The sequence below is a fragment of the Pyxicephalus adspersus genome, chromosome 3 (assembly GCF_032062135.1).
Source record: "Pyxicephalus adspersus chromosome 3, UCB_Pads_2.0, whole genome shotgun sequence".
Classification (NCBI taxonomy): Eukaryota; Metazoa; Chordata; class Amphibia; order Anura; family Pyxicephalidae; genus Pyxicephalus; species Pyxicephalus adspersus.
Window position 1 is genome coordinate 10,075,364 of NC_092860.1, and position 16,016 is coordinate 10,091,379.

Below are 16,016 nucleotides of genomic sequence, written 5' to 3' on the forward strand. Positions count from 1 at the left end.
AGCCATTGGTGGTGTACCTGGGTCAGGTGATGTAACATCAATCATCCTGGCACAGCTGCACCACCCTTGTCCTTCCCTCTCATCCGGGTGCTTCCAGGACGGCTCTGCAGGTAATGTTATAGAAGGAGGTGTCTCCTAAATATAAACCTGGTCTGAGGTTATGTATATGAGTTTTAATAAATTTTGTTAATCTGTAAAAATTCCAGAATGTGTTAGGGGGGTGAAGTAAAATAAAGATGTCAGGGCTCATTGGCCGTCTTTTTCGGGTCACTTTATATTTTTGGGGTGTCCCAGTGTGATAAATCTGTGAATTTACATTATATTTATGTTGCTGGAAATGATATTTTGTGATCATAAGAATAAAAGGAGACATAAGGCCGTTCAGTCTAGGAAGAGAGAGTGACAAGCGGGAGGCACCGTGCAGCGTCCTCCCCCATAGGATACCGTCATCCCCAATGGGTCACTTAACCTGAAAATTGCTATAGTAGCATTTTAGCTTTGTAGTCGTCTTGCACAGGAACCAGCAGGGTACAGCACATGTGCAAGTGTGCGTCTTCCTCCCAAAATTTTCCAAAATGCCTTTAATGCTGTTAAACTTCTTTTAAGGAAGAGGATCCCAAATAGAAGTGGTTTACCATCCAACAGCCTGTGAGATGCCCATAGCTATTTTGTGCCACCCAGAACCTGGAACACAACAGCAACACCTGCAAAAAAAGAGAATTAGACTAAAACTTAGACCTAAACTCAGAAATTTCTCTTTACGTAAAAGGGTAGAAAACCCTTTTAAACAAGGTAAAAACTCTGTTGTTTTTTTTTGAAGGGCGAAACCCTTTTTTACAAAAAAAAAATAAAATAAGGGTGGTGCAGCACCGCCCCCTAATGGTCAATCACATAGGTGATCGAGAATGAATGGGAGCGCAAAGCCTTCCGGGTTACCTACTACATGTGTCCCAGGTAGTTCTTGTGTGCTCCTTCTGCGAATGCCCGCGAATGCAAAGAGAAACATTTGCCGATCTCAAGCATGCGCAGTGAGATTGGCAAGTTTTTGTTCCATTCTATGTCACCCCATCTCGCGCCTGGTTCGGGTGACGTAGGATGATGAACCAGGGAGAAGCCAGTTCAGGGACGGATGCTGGGACAACGGGGGACCCGATGTAAGACACCCCCGGATGGATTAAACTGCCCTGCAGGATTGAAGATAAATACATTTTTTATTTATTTTTTGGCACTTTTCAGTTTAGTTTCTCTTTAAGATCAGCTCTTTTCCTGCCTTACAGGATTCTGACATTACTGGGAAATTGCCAGCCAATCACAATCATTTATATATATAAAAACACACACCCAGTCAGAACATTATACACCAATAGAAACAATTCTGATAATAATCACCAATTAAATCCTCAATTTATTAAGCTGGATATATTTCAGGTGCATTAAAACAAAAGGTTTACAATTTGCTGCCTCTGAGTAAAAAAGTCTGCTCCCTGCCAGCAGCTGCAAGAAGGGCTCTTGATCCCTAAGAGGAAGCAGTGGTCTTTCTGCAAAGGTATGAAAACCCCACCTTAAACCTACCCAGCATAGTGCTGCAATCAGAAAAGTTTTCTCTGTATTGGAGTGTTTTGGATTGGACTCCTTAGGTTGAATGGTAAACTGACACTCTAGAGTTGATCTGCAGGCTCCCAGAGTACTCTGCGGCTGACTAATTTGCATAGTAGTTCTCCCATAAAAAAATCTCTATTATTATCCTATTAGATTTCTATCAATCCTTATGGAATGTTGGAGTGTGGTGTAAAGACAAGAAGATTTGGTACAGATTTAAAAACAAATATTACTCCTCAAAGAAATAAATGTAAGTCTCTCCATAACTTCAATATCTCAGTTGTAGCGAGGGTTATATACCAATCAGGGCTTCCATTGCTTTGTCCTCGCTTCGGCAGGACATATACTAAAATTGGAACGATACAGAGAAGATTAGCATGGCCCCTGCGCAAGGATGACACGCAAATTCGTGAAGCGTTCCATATTTTTTGCACCATAGTCAATATTCAAAAATCAAATAATCCATTATTACATATAATCCATATTTTCTTGCTCTTTACTAAATTTCATAATTTTAAAACTGCTCAACCCCATAATTAAAATAAAAAATGCAAAAATAAATTTCAATACTCAAGAAATGAAATCTCTACATTTTTTAAAAATAAATTTATTTGAGGTATACAAATAAAATAAACATATCTATATATAATAAAATTGTATGTATGTATGTGTGTATGTTCCACTATGACTCGACAACGCATGGAGTTTATTCAACCAAACTTGCCATACATATGAGTGAGAGTCATGTGAGTGTACCGGTCATCTTTGTACAGCGCTGTGCTATATGTCAGAGCTATATTTGGATGTGTGTATGTCATCACTAGGAAACGCATCGACACATTTCAACCAAAATTGCTAGACATACTGATCTTTGTACAGTGCTGTGCTATCTGTCAGAGCTATATTTGATCACTAGGATACGCATAGAGGCATTTCAACCATACTTGCTATGTTCCACCGTCACTCAGAAACGCATAGAGACAGTTAGATGAAACTTGCTGGACATATGACACCGCTGATCTTTGTACAGCGGTGTGGTATATGTCAGAGGTATATAAATGTATAATATTAGTGTGTGACTGTGGGAGAACATTAGAGTGTCGGCTCCTCTTTACAGAGACTGATGGGTATTTCATTGTACAGCACTATGGTATATGTCAGAGCTATATAAATCTTTATATATAAAATTGGATGTATGTATGTTCCACCATCACTCGAAAACGCATGGAGACATTTAAACCAAGCATGCCATACATATGACTGGGACTCATGTGCGTGCACCAGTCATCTTTGTACAGCGCTGTCTTATATATGTCAGAACTATATTTGGATGTATATATGTGTGCATGTCATTACTAGGAAACGTATGGAGACATTTCAACAAAACTTGCAATGCTCCACAATCACTTGGAAACGCATTGAGACATTTAAACCAAAATTGCTATACATATGACTCAGACTCATGTGAGTGCACCCGCTGATCTTTGTACAGCACTGTGGTATATGACAGAGGTATATTTGTATGTATGTATGTGTGTATGTATTGCTCAGTGACAGTTACATTACAGTTTAGAGTTCTGTACCATCTCATAAGAACCTTATACAGGTAATCCCCGGGATGCATACAAAATAGGATCTGTAGGTTTGTTCTTAAACTGAATTTGTATGTAAGTCAGAACAGGTATATTATTTTATTAAATTCAGTTAGGACAGATGTTTGTCTCAACATATTATTAGGCAGCGTGTTGTCAGGTACTGTATAAAATCCTCACTCTGAGTTAATCACAAAGAAAAATAAAACTTCATTAACTTCTGTAACAAGTTGTGCTTTGATATGCAAAAAGAAAGAACTGCAGAGTTTGTCCTGGTCATTAAAGAGTTACAAGAGCTTGCAGAAGAGCTCACACTCAGCTGTGTTTTGCAAAAAATTTCTTATGTAAGTCCTGTTTGTTTCTAGAAGTCATCCTATGTCGGATGTCCTTAACCCGGGGACTAGCTCTAATTAATCTCCTGGCATTTATTACTAATAGATGCTTTGTGGCTGAAATGTAAAATTTGTTCCTGTTGAGCTTCTGTAAATTGAAAACCCAGATCTGATTCCCATTTGGCTACAAAAGGGGTGCAACAGAGGCCTGGTCTAAAAGCAGACATTGGTATACATATGATAATTACAAGCGTAAGAGAGTGCATGTAGATTGAGACGGATGCGGTAGTGACTGCAACAAATATATAAGCTGTATGTGGCACCGAGTTTTAGGACTGGTAATCGTTGTCAACCTGCAAGTCTAAAAAGGAGACCCAAGACCCATCCCTGATGAAATTCTTAGCTTGGTAAATACCGTGCTGGAGCCAGGTAATAAAAACAGGGTCGTTCATACTGTTAGGGAAGTCAGGATGGCCTGAAAATCTCTGCATATCCCCTAAAGAAGCCCAATGGCCAAACACATCGGGACAAAAGACGTTAGCATTTATTGTGTCTGTTACTCTTGCTATTTGTGAGCAAGGGATTCTCCCTGTATAGTGAATCAGTCTGATTATACCCTTGACTATATAATGGGAAAAGACCATAATTGATTTATGTAAATTTTAATAATTGTGATACATATGACAATATATTACAATATAAGTACATTTTACCAAAAAAATACAGCTTTTTTTTCTCTTTCTTTTGATCTTCAGATTGGCTGAATGGTAAGCAGCACTACAGGGACACGGTTGGGCCTTTGCACCAGCTAGGGGTGGATATTGGAGGGTGGGACTCTGCTGGTGACTCCTGAGTTCCAAGCTCAGTGCCTTTGTCCCATATTTTTTTTTCCATCTGTTTTGCATGATGCAGCAAAAGAAGTGAGACTCTGTGTCTGGGTGTAAGAAAAGCAAAGGCGAGAACTCGTTTTATGTTCAAACACAAAGCGTAAAAGATGTTCTGTACTCTGCAAGCATCAAACAATAGATGTCTATTGAAAAATGCAGGACTGTCATCTGGCTGGAACCATTACCATTCTGGAACGTGTTGGATTTACCTGTGATTGGGGGGGGGGCAACACAAGCTGAGCCTGCTCTAAGTTACAGCCAATGGCATCCATCCCCATGTGACTTAAAGCTTTATAGATTCTCATACAGCAGAAAGACAGCAAGGATACTGATCACACTGTCTCATGTTGGGGTTTCAGGTGCTTGGAGCCAATCATGTATGAGGATTATATTGGAGTAACTTTAGTAAAGTGTTCTTTATGCAATCTGTGTAGAAGCTGCTGGTGGTTTTCTGTCTGAACACTAGAGGGCAGCAGAGCAGCTGCAATGTCAGCTCCTCCTGCCTATTAAATGACTACATGTCCCATGATTCCTTGTATTGTGTAGCATAGATGGGGGAGTCATACTTGTGGTCTCAGCTCTCTAAAGGGCAATGGGGTGGCTACAAAGAAAACCATTCTGAACTGAGCCTGAATTGTAGCCCCAGGCATTAGGAATATGCAGATCAATATCCTAAAAGTAACAATGTAACAACTTTTATTTGTCATGAAAGCTGAATACTTTAAAAGTTTACACGACAATAACATGTTAATGATTAATGAGATTTTATTGATGGCTTTCACATTAATTTGGAATAATGAATGAGGTTAGCCATTGGTGGTGTACCTGGGTCAGGTGATGTAACATCAATCATCCTGGCACAGCTGCACCACCCTTGTCCTTCCCTCTCATCCAGGTGCTTCCAGGACGGCTCTGCAGGTTATGATATAGAAGGAGGTGTCTCCTAAATATAAATCTGGTCTGAGGTTATGTATATGAGTTTTAATAACCTTTGTTAATCTGTAAAAAATTCCTGAATGTGTTGGGGGGTGAAGTAAAATAAAGATGTCAGAGCGTGTTCTTATTGGCCGTCTTTTTGGGGTCACTTCATAATTTTGGGGTGTCCCAATGTGATAAAGCTGTGTACTTACATTATATTTATGTTGCTGGAAATGATCTTTTGTGATCAGAAGAATGAATGTAGACATAAGGCCGTTCAGTCTGTTCGGACCTGGCAAGGGTCACTCTGATCCTGCCCTACAGGATTCTCTTATTACTGGGAAGTTGTCATCCAATTACAATCATTTTATACCAAAACACACACAACAATACACATCAATAGAAACAAATCTGATGTTAGTCACCAAATAAATCCTTAGTTTATTAAGGTGAATATATTTCAGTTGCATTAAAACAGTGTTAATTTTTTTAAAATTTTCTGTCTTTTTTAAAAAGCCACAACCTGAGTAAAAAAGTCTGCCCCCTGCCAGCAGCTGCAAGAAGGGTTCCTAATCCATAAAAGGAAGCAGTAGTCTCTCTGTAGAGGTCTGATACCCTCCATCCTTCCAGCATAGTGCTTCAATCAGAAAAGCTTTCTCTTTGCTGGAGTGTTCTAGATTGGACTCAGCAGGGGGTGTCACAGCTTCTGCACAGAGATCAAGGGTCTTTCTGCAGCTGCTGGCTGGCTTTCTACTCCTGCTGTGGCTACTTTAGAAAACCATTTTTTTAAAGATGCTTCATACTGAAGTAATTGGGTTCATTTTTACAGTTCTGGAGTTTCAGTACAAGGACAGCTGTGCATGAAGTGAACACAGAGGGATAGGATTAAGGAAAGGGACAGCGTGGAACAATCTTCCTATATAGTTATATGTAATTGGTTGGTAAGGGTCCATTAATATTACACATAGCCTTTCCGCATTGTCATGTTACTCATACCCCAGTGGGTACACAAAGTGAAGACAGCCATAGGGCTCTATTTAAAATGATTCCCCTGTCAATTCACACATATAACTAATTTATTTCCATTTCATTGCCTATTGTGACAGTTGTGTACTGTTGACTGGCCACTAGGTGGCAGAACAAGTCATTGTTTTAATAGGAACCGAAGGGAGATGAGTAGAGAGATTCTACCATCTGCCAGTGAATTTCAGTGGAATTGACAGGGGAATCATTTATAAATAGAGCCCTTGTTTATATAAGCCTGAGCCAATGAGCCTATGTTTATATAAGGAACAGATTTTCAGGCACAATGCAATGCAATTTCTGCTTGTGTATAAGAAAGTAGCAAGAGCCTTAAAGTGAATTCAGTATCAAATACAATAGAATAGGTATTGTGTATGTATAACCGCTCACTGTGATCACAGTACTCTCCCTGACAATGCTTTATACTGGCTCCAGAAGGATGGCACTATATTTATTTAGGCATCATCCAGGATCACTATATTCATCCAGCTCAAACACGATCATGTAGATCAGGGGTGTCAAACTCTGGCCAGAGGGCCAAATTTAGCCACCTAAAGGAATTTTTCGGCCCCCCAAAGGATTTCTAAATATGAATTGCAGCTGGCCCTCCGCTGCATTGAAATAGCGCCGCTACTACAATTGCCGGCATCACTCGCGTCTATAGACAAGCGGCCACTCTGTCTATGCGTGGACCCACATTGGACTATTTTATAGACACAGGGAAATGTAGCAGTGGTACTATTTCTCTATTATAGGCTTGTTCGACATTGATGAATGTTAAGCAAAACCTCTTTGTTTCTATAATAAAAGGTTTTATATCCAATGAGAAGGAAAAACGTCTTCAATTTTTTCAATAGACTTGGCTGTGTATTTGAGTTTGACACCCCTGATGTAGATCACTATGCAGTGCTTGGTTGTGTTCACAAATGTCTGACACAGATCAGCCCAGCTGCAGCCTCTCATCATGTGACTTCCTACCAGTTACAATGTTGCAGTCTGATCACCAGGGAAAGGAGACTGAGAAATTGTTTTCTCCTGCCTGCAGCAGACTGATTACATCAAGTCAACCTGTCCCCCTCCTATTGTGTGTAAATTCCCCCACCTACTAGATTGTAAGCTCTTTGGGACAGGGTCCTCTCCTCTTGTATCACTGTCTGTATTAGTCTGTCATTTGCAACCCCTATTTAATGTACAGCGCCGTGTAATATGTTGGTGCTATATAAATCCTGTTTATTAATAATAATAATAACAATAATAATAATCAATAATAATCAAGTCAACCTAGGTAAAGTCATTGGAGCTCAAGAATAGATGTATACTGTGACATGTCAGGGATTTTCTCATGCAGACTTTAAGGTACATTTGTATTGCATATAGAACTGTAGAATCTATTGTTGCAGGTTAGATAATAAAATAAGAATTTATTGGCCCGCCACTGATTTTTCATGACCCAAAGGTATATAAATGAACATTTGTATATACACTAAAAACAGGATACTTTGTATCATTTTCACAGCTTTTTTTCTTTACAACTTGGCATCTGCAGCCAATGCCTTCCTGCCCTCCTCTGCTCATTCTGAAAAATGTTTTTGTGATCTCTGTGCTTTTTCATTGTAATCATTTTTCATCATAGCATAAAGTCCCTGTGACCTCCAATGCTGGTTTTTGTCACTAGGAGGCGCACATTAAAAAACCACCCTAGTAGAAGACATTTGTTGCCCCATGAGGAAGGTCTAAAAAGGTCTGAGACAACCTGGTGCAAAGCAGAAAAATTAAGGATTGGGTTGGGTGTAGCCAATGTGCTTGTGACACCACATGGCACACCACCAAAGAAAATATGAGCAGGCTATACACTGCACAATGGGTATTTATAGGTTTGTGTTTGCACATGCAATGATGGTATTGTTCAAGGTTAGAAGTCATGCTACTGGGATCTGACATTTGCCTATTCAGGTTCTCTTCTCGCCAAAACTGACTGATGTCTTTCTCCAACACTACTCCATTTATCTGAAACCTATTGGAGCCTTCAGAACTAACAAGTCCTCCTGGTATTCCACTAACCTGACTCTCTCCTCTACAATCTATCATGAATGCTGCAGCCAGACTCATCCATCCTTCCCTCCACTCCTCTTCTGCTGCATCTCTTTGTAGTTCTCCTCATTGGCTTCTATTTCACCTGGGAATCAAATTCAAGCTCCTGTGATTTGCCTTCAAATCCCTCCACAGTTCTTGTCCCACTTACCTTTCTGACCTGATAGAGAAATACCCCCCAGCTGCTCTCTTTGCTCCTCCAGTGACCTACTACTGACCTCCTCACTCATAACCTCATCACACGCACGGCTCCAAGACTTTTCTAGAGCCGCCCCAACTCTCTGGAATGGTCTTCCTCCTCCTATTCGGCTTGCTCCTACTTTCTGCTCATTTAAAAAGCAATCAAAACCCATCTTTTCAAACTTGCCTACTGGTCTTCCAAAACCCTCACTACTTCCCACCATTCCACATCCCCCTCCTATTGCGTAATACTTCCCACACCTCCTAGATTGTAAGCTCTTCGGGGCAAGGTGTCCTGTGTATCTGTTTGTCATTTGCAACCTATATTTAATGTACAGGGCTGCGTAATATGTTGGCGCTACATAATAATATATATAACATACTAATAATCTGGTGGCTCCTTGTGTGAAACAAAACCAGTTTTTCTATCAGACACTTTTTATTATTATTATTATTATTATTAAACAGGATTTATATAGCGCCAACATATTACGCAGCGCTGTACATTAAATAGGGATTGCATTTTCTAGAGCCGCCCCAACTCTCTGGAATGGTCTTCCTCCTCCTATTCGGCTTGCTCCTACTTTCTGCTCATTTAAAAAGCAATCAAAACCCATTTTTTCAAACTTGCCTACTGGTCTTCTAAAACCCTCACTACTTCCCACCATTCCACATCCCCCTCCTATTGCGTAATACTTCCCACTCCTCCTAGATTGTAAACTCTTCGGGGCAAGGTGTCCTGTGTATCTGTCTGTCATTTGCAACCTATATTTAATGTACAGGGCTGCGTAATATGTATATATATATATATATATATATATAATAATATATATAACATACTAATAATCTGGTGGCTCCTTGTGTGAAACAAAACCAGTTTTTCTATCAGACACTTAAATAAATAATTAAAGAAACATCACATGTTACCATACAACAGTCCAAAACTTTCATTCCCAGAACACCCTTGTTTTGTGCTTGTGCTAAGAATTATTCACCAAGACCAATCCACATGCCATGTGAAAAAGTGTGAAAGATGGAAACAGATCCATACCACCGGTCAGGTTTTTCACGATTATCCCAATAAAATGGAAAAGTCTTTTTTCACATTCTTTCACATTTTTTTGACCAAGAGTATCCATGGCAGTACTGCAGCTAAGACAGCCACAAGAAATATTAGTAACAGGACCATGATTATAGATGGTGACCGACAGCAGTTGACCCTTGCATCTACATGTGGGGTTAATGTAGGGGTGCTTACGTCTTCGTTATACATTGGTTGTCCTTGATCGCTGATGACAAAGACTTGGGAACCATAGGCATGGTTTACCGACTCAAGGTTGTCTCCAAGGCACGTACATCTGGAAAGCTGGGGGCTGTCCGCCTCGTTTGTCTCTGTGATGGGGATGATCAAAGTGTTGGGGTTTCCAAAAAGTGAAGAGTGATTTATGCATGATGGAGTGACGGGGACCTCCAGGATCTGGTTGAGTTCTCCTGTCCTTGGAGGTAGAATAAGACCTCTGCTGCTTAGAAATGTCACATAGCGGCACAGAGGACAAATTATGTTCTTTTTTATGGAGCCCTCCTTCTTGGCGGTCATGAGATACTTCACCAAACAGTCATGGCAGAAGGAATGGCCGCAGCTCAACCTCCGCTCTGATATACTTGGGTTTTGGAGGCGTTCATAGCAGACAGGGCACTCGTTGGCATTGATCTCTTTGGGGCTGTCATCATTGGACATGGCTCTCCTCTGCCTCTGAAAAACAAGGAAAAAATATTTTGTGCCAAGGTAACCCAAACAGGAAATCCATACTGAGGAGGAACTCATAAAGGTGCAATGGATGTTAACTTCTTATCAGGCAAGAGAGGGGTAAGCGAGAAGTTTCTGCATCCGAAAATCTAATTCAAGAACTCAGCAACACTCATGGCCCATGTCAATTATAGGTCCAGGATTCTTGGTTTTCTTTGCACTTTAAAGCAAATATAATTATTCACTTATAATGGTATATTTACCAAACCGAAAAGGTGGAAAATAAGAAAAGCCTCTTGTTAAGGGTTTACATTAATGGTGGTCAACTCACTCGTGATATAAGGAAGCTCAAATGTGACATCAGCAAAAGGCTGCACATGATATCCAGTGAATATAAGGCTATAGACTGCAGACACATTACATGAGAGGGTCAGAGACTGCAGACACATTACAGGAGAGGGTCAGAGACTGCAGGTATATTACAGGAAGGGGTCGGAGACTGCAGACACATTACAAGAGATGGTCAGAGACTGCAGGTATATTACAGGAGAACATCAGAGACTGCAAACACATTACAGGAGATAGTCAGAGACTGCAGGTATATTACAGGAGAGGATCAGAGACTGCAGGTATATTACAGGAAGGGGTCGGAGACTGCAGACACATTACAGGAGATGGTCAGAGACTGCAGACACATTACATGAGATGGTCAAAGACTCCAGGTATATTACAGAAAAGGTTCAGAGACTGCAGACACATTACATGAGATAGTCAGAGATTGCAGGTATCTTACAGGAGAGCGTCAGAGACTGCAGACACATCACAGGAGATGGTCGGAGACTGCAGACATATCACAGGAGATGGTCGGAGACTGCAGACATATCACAGGAGATGGTCGGAGACTGCAGACACATTTAATAAGATGGTCAGAGATTGCATGTATATTACAGGAGAGGGTAAGAGACTGCAAACACATTACATGAGATGATCAGGGATTGCAGGTATTTTACAGGAGAGGGTCAGAGACTGCAGGTATATTACAACAGAGGGTCAGAGACTGCATACACATTACAGGAGAGGGTCAGAGACTGGAGGAATATTACAACAGAGGGTCAGAGACTGCAGACACATTACAGGAGAGGGTCAGAGACTGCAGAAATTGGACAGGAGATGGTAATGGAATGAAGACATACTACAAGAGATAATCAGAGACTGCAGACATGTCAGAGACAGTTATATGTTACCGGAAACTGTTGAAGATCATTGTGCTAACAGCCCCTTTCTAGATCAATGCTTCCTTATTTGTATTCAAACAGTCCCCTACAAATGACTTCTTCTCAGTAAGTTATAAACAACAAGAGCAAAGGGATGAATATCACTGGAAAACTAAATACAGCATAACAGAAATAGAGGGGTTCGGAGGGCCGCACAAAAAAAATGACATGGGGCCACAGGATAGGAACCAGGGGTTACACTTTTATTGTAATACTATCAACTACAGGATTTATAATTAGGAAAAAAACAAAAACAGAACTGAATGATCCTTACCTCATCTTACTAATAAACATGAAGTGCCCTGCAGAACAAAAAGCGCACACAGAAAAAAACTATTCCATGGTTGTTTTTGGATCCTGGCACAGGTTAAGTCAACAAGTGGATCCTCCTGGTATTGTCTCGAGGAAAACCTCAGGCAATGGCGGTCACTGAATGTAAACTGTAAATGCCAGTTAGCAGATATTGCAGCAGAGAGTTATGGCCAGCCAGTAAAACTTCATCTCAGCTTCAAAATGGTAATGTGATTTCAAAAGTTATTTTTAATCAATGTAGATCTGCAGCACTTCCTGTGATGGGGTGACAGTGCTCTGCTTCCTAGTAGTTCTCCAGCGGTGTCACATAGGCTTTGATTGTTGTTTCAACACATATTATACAGGTGTGGTCCCCAATGGGAAGCACACCATGATGCCATGCAGCCAGGGCTGGGGTGCATGTAGGTAAAAAGTGATTGCATGAAATCGGCAACACTGAGATGTAAATTAAATATGGAAGAAAGCATGACAATTGTCAATGATACTCAGTGCACAAAGCAAACTAAATATCATCTAGTTAGGGTTTAGATCCACTTTAAGGAACTTTTCTCATAATGATTGCCGACTTGAGATAAGCCAGCATGCTTGTTACTGATTCAGAAAATAGTTTTGCCTCTTTGATTAGTGATTTAAAGGCCCTCTGCCAACAGGTTTTGGTTCATTTAAAGTAGGTTTAATATCTCCATTCAAATCCATGGTCAAAGGCAGCTTAGGAGGTCAAGTTCAGGTCAGAAGCATCTGCCAGGGATTTGGGAGCCCCGTAATAATGGACACAGAAGGTGTGCAGACCCAGGCACTAAACATAGGGATGGCGGGGGGGACAATTAGCACTGCAAGAGTTTAGACCTAGGAACTCAGAATAGGGATGGAAGAAGCCCCTCATATTGGGCACAGCAGGTGTATAGACCTGGGAAATCAATACAGGCATTGGAAGATACCCCTCATGATAGGCACGACAGGTGTACCTGCAACTCTTGCATTAGAATGAAACCTGTACTAAAAGCAAATTAGCATTTGTGAGCAATTTTAATATGTTCCCTCTCACAAAGCAGCAGTAAGTCATCTCCTCTGGTCACAGAATAACTTTTACACATTGCACAATGAGGAAAGATGGCTTCAAGGCTGCAGACAGCAACAGGGTATACCTTATGTAGTCCCCAAAGTTTGACTTTACCTTTAATTGCTACAGACTCCAAGTGGACCTGTTGAGTGGAACTTTTGCTTTCGCAGCTCTCCTGTCCGGATGCCCTAAAAGCGAGAGGAGACTTTGATCCTGCCAAGGAGGGCAAGGTGGTTCCTGTATTAAGTGAAGGGTATTTTGCTCCTCGCCCAGTCCAGCATCATCTGACGTGAATCACTGAAGGCTGCTTAACCTGTTTCTTGCCTGTGGCTTTGGCATGCAGCTAGGAGCCAATTTTTCCAGCTTTTCTCATCACAATGGCTGCCAGAATTTTAGTCATTTCCAGGGACTGTTCACTGGTAAACAATAAGCTATAAATCTAATAATAATCAGCTAAATACACAGAAGAATTACAGTATATGAGCTGTATTACTTGCCAAAGAATTTTTTATTGCTGTTTGTCCAGTCTTGAGGTTTACCAGGCTTTGCCGCACAGCACCTGATTCTCTGGGTTCTGGTTCCTACCCTAGCCTGTGTTTGGACAGTGAAAGGAGAAGCAGAAGACGGATGGGTTCATCTTTCAGTCACTCTGCTCTCTCTACCTATCAGCTGGTTTCTTGTTAGCACATGAGCAATGCAGCAAATATGTGATTGTTGCTTTTATTGTGTATGTGTGTATATATATCCCTTAGGGTAAGCCATAGACCTGGTGACACCCATTTCTGCTCATAAACCTGAAGACTTCCAAGGTTCAAGAATCCATGGCATGGGCTAAGTCTGTCTCTTTTCAGCATAGCAGGTCCAGAAAACTGGAAGAGATATTACAGGAGGAGGGCAATACTACCAAAACAGACAATTTACCTGACTTGTCACCAGTCATCCATGATGGGAGTGCTGTCATTCTGAAAGGGGTCAGACAAAGCTGAGAAAGCACTCGTAACATGGGTGATAATTATCATCTTTGTTGTTGTTTTTCTGAGACCGGTGACATCACTCATATTCATAAGAAAGCAGCCAATCTGATCACTAGAGACCAGTGACATCACAGAACAGCTTCATATTCATAAGAAAGCAGCCAATCCGATCACTAGAGACCTGTGACATCACAGAGATGCTTCATATTCATGAGAACACAGCCAGTCAGATCACTAGAGACCGGTGACTTCACTGAGATCCTTGATATTCATGAGATTGCAGTCAATCCGATCACTAGAGACCTGTGACATCACAGAGGCGCTTCATTGTCGAGAGAACGCAGCCAATCCGATCACTAGAGACCGGTGACATTACAGAGACGCTTAAAATTCGTGAGAACGCAGCCAATCCAGTCACTAGAGACCTGTGACATCACAGAGACGCTTCTTTGTCATGAGAACACAGCCAGTCAGATCACTAGAGACCAGTGACATCACTGAGACCCTTGGTATTCATGAGATTGCAGTCAATCCGATCACTAGAGACCTGTGACATCACAGAGGTGCTTCATTGTCGAGAGAACGCAGCCAATCCGATCACTAGAGACCAGAGACATCACAGAGACGCTTAAAATTCGTGAGAACGCAGCCAATCCAGTCACTAGAGACCTGTGACATCACAGAGATGCTTCTTTGTCATGACAATGCAGCCAATCCGATCACTAGAGACCGGTGACATCACAGAGACTTCATAATCATGGGAACACAGCCAATCAGATCACTAGAGACTGGTGACATCACTGAGACACTTCATATTCACGTGAATGTTTGTGTTACATACATTTAATAGGATAACCTATACCTATATATGTCTAGACCGGCGTTTTATCCCAGTATAGATTTGTGACACGGAGCTGTATGGAATTCAGCAATCTGTAATATGAAATGTAAACACTAACCTTACGTCTGATTGCTGCCCAGATTGTTTGCTTTGACCCGTACCAGGATCAACGTACTAATCTGATCTTTCTGCAGTATCATTGACCTGAACTGACAGGAAGGAAGTATTAAAGTTATTTATCTGAAAATTAAACAAAGCCAACACTGACAGTTACATTGGCTACGGGCTTAAAGGGACCCAGGTTACAATCTAGCTCTATCTGGGTATTTTATCAAATTGGCATTCTCAGGCTGGTCATGCACTAATTGATTTTTGCACATCAGGTAAATGATAATGAATATCTCCCTTTTTACCTGATTTGTGCCCCACCCGATATTGCAGAAATATGAATGAATATCGGAATGGCGCCAGATGCCACAACAAGCTTTGTACTTTGCAATGCAATACAAAGCTATGCAACCTTTACCCTCAATCTTGCCCAACCCCTTTAATAGACAGAAGAATGTCCACTTCCCATCAAAGTTCAATCAATATTTCATTATCAACTCTGCCATAGTTTTTCATATATTTCTATTTATTTTTAGCAAATTGTATGTGTAGTCTATTAAAACATCTATTATTTTATGGCTGGCTTTGGATTTTGGCTGGTGAGGATATAAAACAATTACCTTCTTACTGGGCTTGATTTAAAGCTCTCCAAGCCTGGAGAAGATGGACTATTATGGGAGGACCTGGAGGATTCAGCAAACCTGGAATGGATCTGATCCAGGATTGAAAACCTTTTCCAATTATTAGAAAGTGCTTTTTTAAAAAATCCATTCCAGGTTTGCTGGATCAACTAGGTTCTACCAATAAAATCCATCCCAGCCTTTTTCACATTACAAATATTCATGTCTTTAGGGACTCCCTGCTATAATTACTATATCCACAGCTCAAACACAATAATGTGGTAGTCAGTGGAAAGAACGCCTCTTGCTGGTCAGTGGGAAGAATGTCACCCTTACAGATAGAGATCATTGGTGTCACCTAAACTGACCTGGGAGTAACAGATTGCTCATTTGGCCTGAATTATTAAAGCTCTCCAAGGCTGGAGAGGATACACTTTTATCAGTGAACCTGGGTGATC

General features: G+C 40.9%; 1 protein-coding gene, 1 long non-coding RNA gene and 1 other non-coding gene across 5 annotated transcripts in view; 2 read left to right on the forward strand and 1 right to left on the reverse strand.

Moving 5' to 3' along the window:
• LOC140325607 (uncharacterized) overlaps positions 1-16,016 on the forward strand; it is a 31,499-nt gene that overhangs the window by 5,354 nt on the left and 10,129 nt on the right. The gene's annotated exons all lie outside the window — the stretch shown is intronic.
• On the forward strand, positions 1,922-2,028 carry LOC140327866 (U6 spliceosomal RNA). The gene has a single exon (XR_011920156.1). It is a non-coding gene; the product is annotated as a U6 spliceosomal RNA (small nuclear RNA).
• On the reverse strand, positions 9,445-12,618 carry RNF222 (ring finger protein 222). 3 transcript variants are annotated; one of them, XM_072403532.1, is made up of 3 exons: positions 11,918-12,618; positions 11,163-11,240; positions 9,445-10,375 (listed from the first exon to the last, which is right to left on the reverse strand). In XM_072403532.1, the coding sequence occupies exon 3, from the start codon at positions 10,358-10,360 to the stop codon at positions 9,734-9,736; it is 627 nt and encodes a 208-aa protein (XP_072259633.1). In that variant the 5' UTR covers positions 10,361-10,375; positions 11,163-11,240; positions 11,918-12,618; the 3' UTR covers positions 9,445-9,733. The 3 variants fall into 3 exon arrangements, with proteins under 3 accessions (XP_072259633.1, XP_072259634.1, XP_072259632.1); XM_072403533.1 differs by having other exon boundaries at positions 11,163-11,271; XM_072403531.1 differs by lacking the exon at positions 11,163-11,240 and having other exon boundaries at positions 9,445-10,373.

Coding starts and splice junctions, on each gene's coding strand:
- RNF222 (XM_072403531.1), bottom strand. CDS start 11,937: ATGTTTATTAGTAAGATGAG. Junction 10,374..11,917: donor ATGTTTATTAGTAAGATGAG/GTAAGGATCATT, acceptor TGTTTTTCAGAG/GCAGAGGAGAGCCATGTCCA.